This window comes from Synchiropus splendidus, chromosome 6, assembly GCF_027744825.2.
Source record: "Synchiropus splendidus isolate RoL2022-P1 chromosome 6, RoL_Sspl_1.0, whole genome shotgun sequence".
NCBI classification, from domain to species: Eukaryota; Metazoa; Chordata; class Actinopteri; order Syngnathiformes; family Callionymidae; genus Synchiropus; species Synchiropus splendidus.
Window position 1 is genome coordinate 14,796,180 of NC_071339.1, and position 15,200 is coordinate 14,811,379.

The 15,200-nt window shown below is 48.9% G+C and overlaps 1 protein-coding gene across 5 annotated transcripts; it reads left to right on the forward strand.

The window, feature by feature from the left end:
* The first annotated feature begins 2,513 nt into the window (after nucleotides 1–2,513).
* Nucleotides 2,514–11,464, forward strand: dyrk3 (dual specificity tyrosine phosphorylation regulated kinase 3). Of its 5 annotated transcripts, none has more exons than XM_053868927.1 (6): nucleotides 2,514–3,066; nucleotides 5,684–5,793; nucleotides 7,806–7,924; nucleotides 7,994–8,297; nucleotides 8,448–8,864; nucleotides 9,517–11,464. In XM_053868927.1, the coding sequence occupies exons 1-6, from the start codon at nucleotides 3,024–3,026 to the stop codon at nucleotides 10,240–10,242; spliced, it is 1,719 nt and encodes a 572-aa protein (XP_053724902.1). In that variant the 5' UTR covers nucleotides 2,514–3,023; the 3' UTR covers nucleotides 10,243–11,464. The 5 variants fall into 5 exon arrangements, with proteins under 5 accessions (XP_053724902.1, XP_053724901.1, XP_053724903.1 ...); XM_053868926.1 differs by having other exon boundaries at nucleotides 2,518–3,066; nucleotides 7,758–7,924; XM_053868928.1 differs by lacking the exon at nucleotides 2,514–3,066 and adding an exon at nucleotides 3,232–3,284 and having other exon boundaries at nucleotides 7,758–7,924.
* The last annotated feature ends 3,736 nt before the right edge of the window (nucleotides 11,465–15,200 follow it).

The window sequence follows — 15,200 nt, forward strand, 5'->3', positions numbered from 1 at the left end:
CCATCAATCACCATAACAGGTTTCACTGCCAAAGTAAGTTTGTCATTTCACAGCAACAACCCTCACAGAGAAGAGTTCCAGGGTCGCAGCTCTAAACACTAAACCAACTGGTAAAACCTGTTTGAGCCTCCTGAAAACCCATTTGGGTGCGGACCCCACTGTTAATGCAGAGCCGGGCAGTGTGGGGGGTCTTCAGACAAAAATGGGCAAAGAACCCGATTCTGTTCTTTCTCTAATCCAGTCCCCCCTCCCACCTGGGACTCACGGGTGAAACTGTTGAATTGTGTGAAACTGTTGTGTCAAACTCACACTGAAGAACGCTGTCACTTGGTCACATGCCACTGAGGTCAGGTGCCTTTAATTCCATATATTGGGGTCAGCTCGGAATAATCTGGCTTTTGTTTGGCTCATAAACTCACAAGAATAATGCATGTTAAATACACAACACCTGCTTAGCCGTGACTTCTCTAAACTCCAATTTGTAGCCTTTTTCCCTGATTCACGAGTTGTTTTGTCTCACAATATAGTTTACTGGGAACACAAATTCACCATTCAGGAACTACTTTCTATCCTAGTAGCATGTCAGCCAGTCTGCAATAGCCCTGAGCAAAGAGGTGTTTATTCAGGTGAACAGTTATTTTATACTGAAATGCTTACTTTTGACGCGCTAGATTTGAAATACTTCAAAGCAGCACACTGACTGATACTTGTGCTTAAACTGGAGTGTACTTGATCAAAAGAACTTCAGGTCTGCGAGTGGGAAACATATATCCTCCCTTACAAGGACATATTGTGGAGCGCAATACTTGCATTCCCGTAACAATAGTTTCTTATTGATCGGGACTTTGCACCTAATAAAGGAAACACTAGCTATCAAAGCTAATGTCCTGTAACTTCCTTATTTACAGTCAATGATAAGGCTGTTGAATGTCCACTCAGCAGTTCTTTATGATGGTTATTAGTGATACACGTGAACAAGTAGTTCATCCATGGCTAAATGTTTCCTTATCTAGTGTGAAAAATACAATAAATATAACTGCTTCCTGGTGTTTTTTTTAATAATGACCTATTTTTATTTGTTTTCCACAGAATAATAACAGAATAATGATAGAAAAAGGACATACAAGAAACCAGTATGTTAAGTAACTGTTATTCCTTTAGGCACATATCAAGTTTCCCATAAATAGCATGACATATCAGAACATAATAACTGAAAACCAAAAGGCAATAATGGTGATAATGACATATCATGGCAAAAGATAACAATTATGACAACAATAACAGGCAGATGCATCCAGTCACTTGCAATGTTTCAAATGCAAATGAGTTTATTTCACACCACAGTTGGTTCAGAATTGAATCTGACTGAACATATTGACCTCCTGTAAACACGATTTTGAAAAACAGCCTCATTTGAACATCCCAAAACAGAGGAGAAGCCCAAGCACCAGTGAGACCAGTGTCTGTGGTGTTTCCCTGCTGCTCCTCGAAAGTAACACACTGATCTGTCCCAAACTCTCGCAGCTAATCTCGTGAGTTGGACAGATCCATGCGGCTGAAATTTCCCTGAAAATGGATCTGATTCACTGGGTGGAACAGATGAACAACCATTCTGAGTGTGAGACTGCATACAGAGTCACTTCAGTGTGTTTTAAGAGTGAAGCTTGAGAGTCAGCTGGAGTGTTTTTCCAAGACGACAGCATCAGCAACAGTGACGTACACGACCTCAGTACCGAACTGTAGTCTCTTTCCATACCTTAACCTCAATACTACAGACTTTATCATCTGGTGCAGCAGGAACAAAAACAACTTCATGAGGAAAGCAAATCACTACCAGGCACGTGGCACCAACCACGCTTTATTGCTTTACAGGCAGTTTGCACCTGGCGCACACTCAGGAGGTTGAGGGTTTGATCCCTGCTTCAGACGACTCTGGCTTTGCCTGGTGGTGTGAATGTGTGTGTGTGGGGTGCATCAGGGTTCTGTCTTGGCCCGATCCTCTTCATCTGCAGCCACTGGGGTCAATAACAGTTTTGTCTTCAAACCAGATTGTCGGTGGCCGACAGGAAAACAAAACCTCTCGAGTGAGGAGGAACAGGAAGGTGCGACAAACTTTGCCAATCGAGCCTCAAGTGCAGAACCTGGAGGTAACACTGGTCTGAGACTTGACTCAGCAGGTGTTTCTGTCGACTCCAGCTTCAACTCGTTCAGCATGCGGATTACTTTCCATCACAAACACCCACTCCTGAGCTGTCACTGGCTTCCAGTCAGTGGAACTGTACTTACATCTGAAACTAAACATCATGCGAGTTCGACAAGTTGTCCTCCAGCATGTAAATAAGAACGAGCGTGAAGAAGAAAGATGAAAAACATGACTTGTTATTGATAAAAGAGGAATATTTCAGGAGTGAAAGGTTACCGCTGTGGCGCCCCCTAGTGGCGGGAGCGAGCACGGCCGAAGCCCCGCCCCGTCCCGCCCTCTCCCTGTCCATAGCAACAACACAAACTCGGTCCAATAAGAAAGTCCTTGCGGTGCAAGCGGAGACACTCTACCCCACGGCGGCTTTGTTGCGCGGACCAAAGCTCACCCGCCTGAAGAAGGACTCCTCGCTCCGGAGATTCGAACATGGCCAGTGAGCGAAGCTAGTTGGCGCTTGCGAAGCGAAGCTACCCCGCAGAGGAGCGCTGCTCCGCGGCTTCCCGCCTGGGGGATTTACGGTGATGGTGCTCTGGGTCGACTCTCTGCACCGACGCGAAGAGGCGAGGGCCACACTGGTCCAGGCCCCCAGATCCAACACTCGGACTCCGAGCGAGGGAGCTAGCTGGCAGGCTAGCTGAGGAACACGAGCCCCGTGGCAGTCCCCTCGACCAGGACGCGTGGAACCCCCGCTTCTAGTTTAGAGCTCACTGAAAAGAACAGTCGCGGATAACCGAGTGGTCCGAAACTCAAGTGAAGTTCGCTTTCCATTTTTGGCCCCACTTCCCTCTGTGTTGGATGCTGGCGTCACACTCGGTCTGCAGCGATGATGATCCTGAGCAGGAAGCCCGAGGGTCCGATCGTCTCAGGTAACGACCAAGTCTCACTCGAAGCTGCATCGTCTTCTCAAACTCCGGTTCCGCGAATGCGCCTCTTTCGTGGCTTTTGTTGATGATGTCACTCCGGTGACGCAACACTGCCGCCCCGAAGTGAAAGGAGCAACTTTTATTAAATGTACCCCACACCCTTGTATTCGTTGATTTAAAAGGCTGTCCGTGAAACGTCCTTAAGTCTGGACGTTCGACTAGTAAGTGCTTCCTGTTTGAGCTTCGTCTGTGTTTACAGTGGACGAAAGTGGCACGCGCGTGATGAGCTGCTTGTGTTTGTTGCTCTCGGCTTCCTGCTGGAGACAGGTGGACGTGGCCACATGGGTCTAATTCATCAGTCCGGTGACACCTCAGCGACACAATACTGCTTTTTAATCGTCACAACAACAAGTCACTACAGGAGACTTCTTCTTTGGTCACTAAACACTCTAAGGTCTTCGTTTTTTGAGGTTAACTGTTGACCTTTATAATTCTAACCTTTATAAAAATATCTTGGTGAGCCACAATGTTGACTTTCTTTTGGGCTGATCCAGTTTTCATGCACAAATAAGTATCATGATTGTTTTCCACTGTGCTACAGTGAGACTTGGAGTTTAATTTGTTCCACTATAGTTCTGAGATGGAATCTATATTCTCTGTGACTGATAAAGGAAAGTGGATTAGTGTGTTCCACGTGGTTAAACAGCAAGTACTTTCAGGACAAGATTCTTGATTTCAGGCCTAGAATTTCTCTGGGTGGCCACTTAGGCTAAGAGCTTCTCCACAACAGTGATGGTGGACTAGTCATGTTAAACATTAGAGTAGCAGCATGTGTGACTGTAACCTGTTGTACATTGACCAGCAACATCGGGAAGGAATCGGGATTTTACAGGAACAAAACCCAGGCTGTTGTTGGCCACCAGCCAAACCAGAAGCATTGTAAGATGATGTGACGGTGGATTTAGCACCTGGACCCTAAGTTTAACTCACAGGATTCATCAGTGCTGCTTCTTCTATGTGTGGAGGGGAACTGATGTCCTGGTGATGGAGTCATAACACATGAGGCAACATGAACAGACAGGATGAGAGATTTATTTGCTTCTTATGATGCTGGCTAGTTTCATGAATCCAGCCTGAGGTTGGGTCAGGAATGAAATGCTGATGTGGGTGCCGACTAGAGACGAGATTTGAGGATCTCAGGCGAGTTGTTGGTCCGGGAAGAGTTGCAGGACATGCAATCTGCTCTGCTGTCATTTCTCCCCCAAATAACCTCAGAGTGGCCGTGGTCTTGAAACAATGTAAACACTGAAGAACCGTAAGGACTTGGTGGTCATGGTGTGGGGCGCCCCAAACCATACTCACTCTTGACAGGTGACATTGCTCTGTGCTAATTCACACGCTAAAGCGGTGTGTGTCAGATAGGTGCGTGTGAAAGTCAAACATATCAAACAAGCAGGTCACGGCTAGGAACCAAAGCAACAGTACAAGTTGTTTGAGCTAGACAGGCTTGTGTTTCAGTTCTCACAGAGTATTAGGCAGCTAGAAAGACATTACAACCAAACCAAAACTCTGCTTGCCTCGTGTTTGGATTTTTTGGCACCAGTGCATTGAAAGCTACAGACGAGTCCGAAACTTGAAGCACAACATGAGAACCTTTGTTGATCGCTCATAAAGGCATCAGCTGAGCTTTGTTTAAGTCACGCAGCAGGTCATACAAAAACAACAGCAACTCCTTCCTCAGGCCTGAAATAACCGTTGTGCTGTGCTACTGTCAGCGAGCGCCTGAACGTGCTCTGCGTCAAATCAATCACATCTCGGTGCTCCTTAAGCTCCTGGGCTTTTACTGGGCAATTAGTAGTTTTTACTGAGCTAATGGGAGTGTGCTTGCCCAATAACACGCCTGTGTGCAGCACTAATGCCTCTGCTTGCTGTGCTGTTCAGCCCTAATGTGTCTGTATCCGGGCAGCAGGTCTAATCTGTCCCAGAGCTGGTGAGTGCTAACCTGGGACTGGCTCGCTGACGCACCTGGACATGGTTACGACACTCTCTGGGGTCGCTGGAAGGAAAACACCCAGCCTCCAGACGTGCCTGTGACGGGAGTGTGATCCTGAGGTGCCATTGTTCAGATTATGTTGCCATAAACAGAAGCTGTCAATCAAAGCGTCCTCTGGAAGACACTGACAAGCTCCTGCTGCCAACCCATGTGAGCTCCCGTTCCCAAGCACACCTGATGCTAGCTTTGCCTGAGTGGGCAGATGGGCAGACGGGACGCTGCTGTCGTCACTGTGGCATCTGTTACCCCTATTAGGACCTTAATACCACTTGGAGTGCGAGCAGTCTGGGACCCTAAGCCACGTCTAAGCTGGCCAGGTCGGAACCCTAATACGGGACACAATAGATGACTCATCTCTCTGCTGCACCTCTAGTTGGTAGCTAGAGAGTCTGATAAGGTCGACTGATCGATGGTTCCGGTTCGCCTGAGTCGCTCTGTAGGCGTGAGACGCTGAAACTTTGTTTAAAGGAAGCAGCTCCTCATTGACGTTCTGTGTTTGTCATGTGACGCTGAAACTTTGTTTAAAGGAAGCAGCTCCTCATTGATGTTCTGTGTTTGTCCTTTCAGCCCGCCATGGTGACGGTCTGTATGACTCGTACTTGAGAATGGACCACATCCTGAAAGATGAACCGGATACAATCAATCAATCTGGGTTGCCGCCGATGGGCAAACAGAGTGTAAGTATACGCACAGAGACACTGTCGTTGACCTCCGACATGCAGAAGTGTGTGTGATTCTGACGTTCTGTTGCTCAGTTGATTTCCGTCCCAGCTCTCTTCCTGTTCATTTCCTGTCGGTTTCCGTTGCTCCGCGGTCGAGTCTCTCTCTCCACAGACGACAGGCTTTTGGACTATGTTCAGACAGGGCAGCATGTGCGGCGAATTGATTGCTGCCAGGGGGCGGCTGAGGTCCGTTGGATGACTGGGTCAAATTTGGTTGTAGCGTAGTCGATTATGTTGTTGGCCTGATTTCCTCTGATGCGAACCAGTTGTTGTTCCCTGCAGGATGACTGCTCAGCAGCAGCTCGCAAACCCAGCTGCAGATTAGAAGTAGACAAGGTGGAGTTGGTCTTTAGGATTACAGCAATGTCCTTGGTAGTGCCAGGTAGAATTCGGGGACCTCACTAGTTTCCCCCAGAAGTCGACTCCATTGTTCCACCTCACTTGTAGATTATCATTTGAATGTCCTTTAATTCTATAATTCTGCTTCTCAGAATCAGAATGAAATTTATTGCCATGGTCAGTGGGGGTCCCACCAAATAGGAAAGTGCTTTGGAATAAAGTGCTGTCAAAAATCAAATCAAATCAAATAAATTAACAAAGGCTGGTCATAAATTCAGTCCTAAAGCACTAAAAGGTGCCCACGATAATCTTTTCTATCCAAATGAATCCTGCCGTACTTGGTCAACTGCTCTACAGTTTCAACTCGGTGCTCCCCTTGGCGACAGTTACTGCTCACTAATGCCCTTTGAGAAGGAAGAGTTGGCTTCACATCAGCATAAAGATTTATTGGGCTTGAAAATGTGACCCACAAACAACAACCCCTCCCACCCCCCAGCGAGTGTGTAGTGTAATCTTCCACCAGTGAGCTGAGAGGTTTTATCAAGCTGCATCTTTTGTCCTTCTTTGTGTCTCGTGTTTCAAACACAGCAACGCTCCAGTGTAACTGGGCGATGCTCAGCTCAAGTGCTCAGAAGTACTTGGGCTTGCCAGACTCTTGGTCACTCTTTCATGTCGACTGTGACTCAGAGTGTGTGGTCACCGCCCAGCTGGAGTGAATGCCGGGGAGGGACGCTGCTCAAGGCTTCTGTCCATCTCCTTAAGAGGTGCGCGGCAGACCTTTGACAGCTGAGATTACCGTCCCTCCATCTGTTGCACTCAGAAGACGGTAATGATGGCCCAGACTTGTCAGTGGCTCCCGTGACTTCATGAGGCATCACGCTGATAAAATACAGAACGTTCCCCTGGTTTTAATACGGATTGGACAGAAATGCACGCAAGTGGTACAACTTTTAGAAATGAAGCGTGTTTCCCTGAGGTTTGGACCTTATCTCGGACTCACCGCTGCCTCTAGCTGATCACATGATGAGTTTAGTTAAAGCAATTAGTACTGTCACTACATGAATAGTGAGCTCTGAAAACACAGGTGTCGTAAAATTTCATTGCATTGTCATAAACTCCTGTTAGGGAAAATGCAATCTTTATATGTGTCAACAAGACATTCCGGTAATACCCACCATTACTCAGCATTATTCGTCTGTGTGCTTGCCAAGGCTGTAACACTGGCTCTTTACAGCTGCCTTTATTGGGCCGCTCCTGTCGTCTTGTTATCTTTACACCTGCAAGGTGTGTGTGTTCTTGGTCACGGTAACTTCAGCACGTGCCTCCCCAGTTGTGCTCCATTAACATCAATGTGAAGGACTGTTGAGGCGTTAGCATGAGAGAAGATCTTTCTGATGAGCTCCTCACTGAGGCAGTACGTGAAAGTCAGATACACAACAGAAAAAGAAGTGGCTTTCAAAAGTGGACTGAAGTACTTCCAAACAGGGGAGTGCAGGGAGGGTTGTCATCTTCCTGCTGAGCCCCTCTCCTTTTGGCTGAAACTGTGTTTGACGTTGGAATGTGTCCCTCTAATTTGTCAGGCTGCAGACAAGAACGTCATAAGGGATCATCTTTTCGCGCGTCCCCAGGTGAAGATTGAAGTCCTCTATGAAGACCTGAACAAGAATGATGCTTCCACCGCAGCAACGGCCAAAACCACCAGAGCGTCTTCCAGTTTCAGCCCGGTGAAGCTGCACGCTGTCGACAGGTAAGGAAGCAAGAAACGTGGTCTCTTTCCAGCTGCAGCTGTGTAACAGGCCGATCTTGTGCGTCGCAGCACCGTCTCAGGAAAACCGTCAGATGAACCCACTGGCCAAAAATCTGCCGTGACTGGTGGGAATACGGGAAAGCGCAATGTCCCCATCACGCCGGACCAGGCCATCCGACTCTATCGGGCCCAGCTGACTACGCTGGAACAGACAGAGATCCAGTCCTACCCTAACGTCTACTACGTTGGAGTCAATGCCAAGAAGAGGCCTGCTGTGGCAGGTGGCAACAACAACTGTGGCTATGATGACGACCAGGGGGGTTACATCAACGTCCCCCATGACCACCTGGCCTACCGCTACGAGTTCCTCAAAGTAAGTGCGGGAGGCGAATCCCTGAAGTCGTCATGCCACTGACACCGCTACTAGCGAAACATGAGCTTGACCCGTGTTGTGTCTTTTCATGTATTATTAGTAAACAATGACTCACTCGCTAATATCGCTTCTTTTGGCGTGTCTCCTCAGATTATTGGCAAAGGCAGCTTCGGTCAGGTGGCCAAGGTGTACGACCACAAACTGCAGCTGGTCCTGGCGCTGAAAATGGTCCGAAACGAGAAGCGCTTTCACCGGCAGGCGCAGGAGGAGATCCGCATCTTGGAGCACCTGCGCAAGCACGACACCAACGGCTCCATGAACGTGGTGCACATCGTGGAACACTTCACCTTCCGCAACCACATCTGCATGACGTTTGAGCTGCTCAGCATGAACCTGTACGAGCTCATCAAGCGCAACAAGTTCCAGGGCTTCACCCTGCCGCTGGTGAGGAAGTTCGCTCACTCCATCCTCCAGTGCCTCGAGAGTCTGAGCAAGCAGAGAATCATCCACTGTGACCTGAAGCCCGAGAACATCTTGCTGAAGCAGCCGGGGCGCAGCGGCATTAAGGTGGGCCTTTTGTGTGCGCTACATCTGCTGGGCGGTTCACTCTGCTGTGGGTCGTGACGCCTTCCTGTTTTGCCAAACAAGTGCTTGGCAATTCTGGAACGAGACACCCAAGATTCGGTGGAATGACCACTGGTCATCTGTTGATTCTGTCGGTGACTGATCGCTCCATTTCTAGTCACTACCGGACGCCGCACCGTTGTCGCTGAGAAACATCGGTCTCGAGTAGAGCCCATTGTTCGGAAGTCAGTCACCGGAAAGCAAAGTGGATTTGGTCACTCATTTCAATCTGCACATCACTGAGAGACGCTGACACAAACACCAATCTGTCACTAGACAAACACCACTAGCACATGCCACATGAGTGACGTATGTAGACTCGCAGGAGAGACGCGGTGAGGCCCTCCTGGTGGCAAAGGACAGGCTTGGTTACAGCATTTCAGTGGAACTGAAGGGTATGTGTTTGGCTCAGAGCAGTGGGATGGTTCGAGCCATAAACCTCAGAAGGGGGCTGATGACTTGATCTTTTAGAGTGACACCTTGTAGGCCTCTGTGCAGTGACTACCATTGTGTCACTGCCTGCACTGACTGGGTGTGTTTGTCCTTATGGGGTGCAGACACCAACTGGCTCACCGACTTTTGTTCTCCTCACCAGGTGATCGATTTCGGCTCCAGCTGCTTTGAACATCAACGTGTCTACACCTACATCCAGTCCCGGTTCTACAGGGCCCCCGAGGTCATCCTGGGCTCCCACTACGGCCTTCCTATAGATATGTGGAGCTTCGGCTGCATCCTGGCCGAGCTGCTGACTGGGTACCCCCTGTTCCCGGGTGAGGACGAGGGCGACCAGCTGGCCTGCTGCATGGAGCTGCTGGGGATCCCCCCACAGAGGATTCTGGAGAAAGGCAAGAGAACCAAGAACTTCATCAACTCCCAGGGCCAGCCTCGTTACTGTACGGTCAACACTGGGGCCCCTGCTCTGACCGGGACTCGCCTGCGGCGGGGTAAAGTCAGGGGCCCGCCTGGCAGCAAGAATTGGACAGTCGCGCTCAAGGGCTGCGTGGATGCCACCTTCATTGACTTCATGAAACGGTGTCTGGAGTGGGACCCGGCGTGTCGCCTGACTCCGAGCCAGGCGCTCCGGCACCCCTGGCTGTACCGCCGGCTGCACAAGTCCGCGCTGGGGAACGAGAGAGGCCAGCAGGGGTCTCTGGTCAAACGGCACTCTGATCAAGACCCCACCTCCTTTCCTTCCATCATCGCCAAAACTGGAAACAGTTTGAGCGCGGCGGGTGCCAACAACAAACTCAGGGGCAGCCTGCTAGGCAGCACGGGGGACACCATACCTCATCGCACGGCCCTCCCGAAACTCGTCAGTTAGAGAGAGAGAGCACCGACCCTCCTCTCACCTTCAACCCTCGCTCCTCGGGAGGAGCCCTTGTTCAGGCTTAGGTTTTAAACTTTCGTTTTGTACTCTGAGGTGTCGATCGCCACGAGCTTTTACGATTAGCATAAAAGCTCTTGTGAGTTCCTTCACACAGCCTTTGATCAGGTTTGCTCTTGTGTGATGTTTTTGTTAAACCTGTGTGTGTGTGTGTGTTCTCAGGCGAGTGTCTCACTCAAGCGCTTGTGTAGCGTCACTCCTCGACAGGAGTCGTGAAACTCTGAAAGGGCTATGGAGTTTGCACTAGCGAGCACGCGCTGACAGAAAAACCCTAAAATCGAAAACATCGATGAGCTGTGATTCCTCGCGTCCGACCCCCGCTGCTTGCATGTCGGCTCAGTATGTGACATCAGTGTGTATGTGTGCTTTAGCTTTGTGGTACTGCTGTGAGACATGGGCTGTCCGGCCTATTAACAACCCCCACCCAGTTTTGAAGCCACTAAATTGGAGAATGGCAGGAAAGGCAGCTCCACTTCTCACTCAGGTGTCGTACCTGTGAACGGCCCGATACCCAAGTGAGACGTTGGACCCTGGGAGGAGAGAAAGAAAAGCAAAGCATGTTTACGTCTGCCCGGTGTTAGCCTGAGCGGTGGAGGACGAGTGTGCCATCACCAGATTAAAGAGTGGAGAACGATTGTTTCTCAGGGAAGCGTATCCGATACGTCCTTCATCGTGCTCCGCTCCACTTCCGCCCCGACTGAGCCTGCATGCTGGAGCGAGAGATCCATACTCACGTCTGCGGTGGGGAGTCGCGCTCCACAGTGTGACCTAGTTCTCTCCTCCCCCACTGTCCCTCATTCGCTCTGATGGGCAGGAACCTCTTAAACTCATTGAAATGAATCATGGTGCTGTCTGAATAACCACTGAACTTCGAACTAATCTATGGACCACACCAGTCACTCGCTCCTCCAGCTCCCGGGAACTGTCAGGGATTTCTACTCTGTCTCGATATTTTTATAGAAGTGGGTTTGATTTTCACTCCACTATATCAGATGCAAAAGAAGAAAGTTGCGTACTGTTGTTTTACTGTTGGCGTGCGATGGAAGCCGCTGTTTGGCGTCCGAGCATGAAATGAAAATCACAGAGTGACGACGGGGAGTGAAATTGTTCTGCAACCAAATGAAGTTGTAATAGATTCTTTTTCTAAGAAAATAAAAATGCGAACCAAATGAATGCTGTGGAGTGATTTTTGGTTTGATACGCTCTGGTCTACACAACTGCAGCTTCATCTTTAGAATACAAGTCAGAGTCACACTTTAATGGACTCATCACGGGAGAGGAACATGAGAGGGTCGGTGGTTCATCCTGTCGCTGACCAGCTGTACTCGGTGTGTTGTTTTTGCCATCTGACACCACAGCCTGTTATTACAGGACAATAACTCTGCAGTGGGCTACTCTTTCAACACTCGGCCATGACTAAGTGACTTGGATTTCATGCTGAGCTCAGGTGACGTCTCGGTCACCGTCAGGCCCAGCGGCTTTTCTGAGGAACAGGAAGTGTCACCGTTCAAGTCCAAGGACAGTTCTTGTTTTGATCCGGTGATTGATGAGCTGATATCAGAGCTGATATCAGAACATGGCAGCTAAACCAATAAAACCCGGGTTTGGTTGTTTGAAGTGCACACGTGAGCAAGCGCCCGCAATGGACAACACAAGGAGCCGATTTACAGTCTTCTTATCACTGTTCTTCAGCACGTGTTGGTTTATGTGGGCTGCTGTGCCGTGCCCTGGCGACGGTTTTATACTGCACTATCTCTCCAGCAACCTCTGTAACTCATGTACAAGCTCACAGTGCAGGAGAGAAAACTCTTCTTCTTCAGTTCAGTCAGAAGAGATGTTTGAATATTGATGTTTTTTTAAGATTTTATTGACAGCCTTCTTTTCACTCCCACTGAGCCTGGTTCTCTTGAGGTTCCTGCCTCAGATGGAATTCATGTCAGCACCTGTACAGTCTGTAACTCAACACATGAATGATAGTGGGAATCTGGTGGAAACAGTGAAGCAACACCAGTGGCTTTTTATACTTTTTTTTTTCTTGACATGAAGACTGCTCTCCAGACCGCCTCACCATTTGTGTTATCTTAGTTTTGTGTATCCAAAAGACACCATGACGGAGATGAGATGGTTTGGAGACAAAGTTAGGGAGGACAGATGGTTTGGAAACATGGAGTTGGACTGTTGGAGATGATGGCAAGGAAGACAACCATGGAGGTTCATGATGAAGGTGTTCCTGGAGATAGGAGATGTAGAAGAAACACACAACCTTCTTATTCGTCTCAGACCCTGCTGAGCGGGACGGTACATTATTCATGGCTCAGCATGTTTAAGAGTTTGCCTCCTTTGTTTTTAACTCCTGGAGTTACGCAAGTGGTGTTTAAGAGCAGCATGATGTCATGTGGAAGGTTAACACTGAGCTGGTGAGACAGACAGAAGATGATCCTCCCCCTGCGTGATGCGTCCTGAAACTGTGGTGAGTCAGACATGTTTGCCACCTGAGATCAGGTGACCTGAGGGAAGGAAAGTTTTGGAGTACACATCAGGTGGAGGAACCGGTCGAGCTGCGCTGACTGGGGCTGATAAATATCACCAGTTTTGGGTGAGACCAGGTTGAAGAATGATCAGTCACGCACTGTATTTCACCATCATTGTGAAACAAACCACAGAAGCACCTTAAAATGGTAGTGGCGCTGCAGAAGCCAGTGTGTTCCCTGGTGAGGTCATGTCAGTGGTGAGGTGGCCTGTGGACGTCAACACCATCAGAGTTTTTAGATGGTTAGTTCTCGAAAGATGAAATATGTGGTAGGATTTATTGGCTTGTGAAATTATATCCTCGCAGCACTAACTTGCTAAAAGGTCACCAGAGTTAGGTGAATATTTTACACTGATTTTGAAACTAAATCTGACAGTTTAACGGTCTCTCAGAGGTGCAGAGGACCATGTTAACAACACAAAGCTCCACTGTGTATATTTATATTTTGCTCCAGTGTTTTGGAGATTTCTCCGGGTTCTCCGGTTTCCTCCCACTGTCCAAAACATGCTCATTTGGGGTTTAGGTTAATTGAGCACTCTAAATTGCTTATAGGTTATGTGACCAGCTGCACAGCAGAACCAATAGGAATCAATGAAGAAATGTTGAGCATGATCGCAAATCCAAATCCCATAGGAATCAAACCAGATATAAGAAATAGCCGGTCACCAACCAGTTGTGTTTAATTCACATTTCCTTTCCACTGAATGGTGGAAGGTAACCAAAAGGAAAGTGGGTGGTCGCCAGGTCAGCGCCCCCTCTCAGCACTCACAGGGCGTCCAGCTAACTCACCACTTTGACTGACCTCTCCTCGGAGCAGGAGGAGACTCTCTACTCTGGGGCTCTCCTGGATCCACAGGCTCCCCACCTTGCCTCTAACAGAGGGTTCTGGAGAGAGTTGGTATCGACCCGCAGCGGTTCCTCACGTGAGGCTCAAAGTTCGCTGATAACTTTCTTCCTTATGGTTTTGTTCGCTGTCGGACATTGACAGTAGAGTTTTACACGTGTGGCGATAAACACACACACACACACTGCGGGTCACAGAGTGCAGATACGCACCACCGCCGTGTGTATTCTGGCGCTGGCCCACAGGGGACAGCTGAGGTATGAGCGAGGCCATGGCAGCAGCAGGAGAATGCCGCGCTAGTTGCCAACACACCAGAATGCCGTGGCCTCCTCTCGCTACACACAATGACACACTCGCAGCTGAGGTCACGCCAGTCACACGGGGGACACGCAACTCAACACATGTCCATACAAGCTCAACAGATGTCGCTGGCTGGGGAAGGTGGGGTCACCACAAACATCCCATTCCACTCAGAGTGCAGGTTAGCGAAACTGTGCATTTTGGGAGTGCGTAATGTCCTCGCCAGTCCAGACCTTCTCGACACCCCCAGCTCCCACAATCCCTCCTGGTCCCTTATTTAGGTCTGCAGTTTCCTGGTCTTGTTTACATGACCTGACTGGGTCACAGAGGGAACCGGAATAGTCTCTGACTCATGTGCTGTCTGCAGTGGTGGATCCAACTGTCTCTTTCTCCACATGCATATCTGTTTCTGAGTGTGTTAACATGTGTTTAGATGCTCTTGACTTTGAGGGGTCCCAAATAGTCCCAAGGTCTGCTCAGCAACACCAAGTAGCGTCTCAACATAAACAAGTGATGCAAGCATTCTTGACTGATATTTACAGGTGGCTGAAGATGAAAGAGTGAGGCAGGAGGGGCAACACTGTTGGGAATGTTTAAGGGGAAGTTGGGGTCCACGCAAACCACTGAAAACGAACGATTTGGAGCCGGAGCTGAGGTGCGGGAGTGTCTCTGTAATTTGGTCATGACCCACATTCATGTTTTGCCAGAACTAGAGGAGGACACTGTGCCAGAAGTCGGATCTTATTTCCATCATAACAGAGGTGAATCGTCAGGGCAGCAAAGTTTCTGATCAGGATTGTGACTCTCTGTTCGCTCACGATGTGTCGACTCTCCCGAGAGAGATCAGACAGTAGGTGTCCAAGCCACCTTAGAGCCTCCTCAGACATCGTGGGGAGAAAACTCCTATCGGCTGCTTCTATCCATGATCTTGTTGACAAGCTCAAGCTCACGACTGCTGGTGACTGGTTTTGTCTTTTGGCACAGGTTTCTTTCTCCAGGAGTCAGTCATCAGGACTGAAAGCGCGACACCATATCTCATCTACATCATGAACAAGACACCTTTTTTGCCATCAAAAGCACAAACTAGCTCGTAACATGAAGCCTGAACTCATCCTCAGAAAACTATTTATTATTGGCCATTTTTAGTGAACCATTTCTGAGTCTGGTTCTTTGATCCATTCGCCTTTGCACTCTCAGCAGCACAATCGGAATCATCAGTGC

What these genes read in the sequence shown, in the direction of transcription:
- dyrk3 (XM_053868926.1), top strand. Translation starts at nt 3,024, where the DNA reads ATGATGATCCTGAGCAGGAAGCCCGAGGGTCCGATCGTCTCAG. An exon ending in CGCCGATGGGCAAACAGAGT is followed by an intron (nt 5,794 to 7,757) that starts GTAAGTATACGC and finishes CTAATTTGTCAG; the next exon opens with GCTGCAGACAAGAACGTCAT. An exon ending in AAGCTGCACGCTGTCGACAG is followed by an intron (nt 7,925 to 7,993) that starts GTAAGGAAGCAA and finishes TGTGCGTCGCAG; the next exon opens with CACCGTCTCAGGAAAACCGT.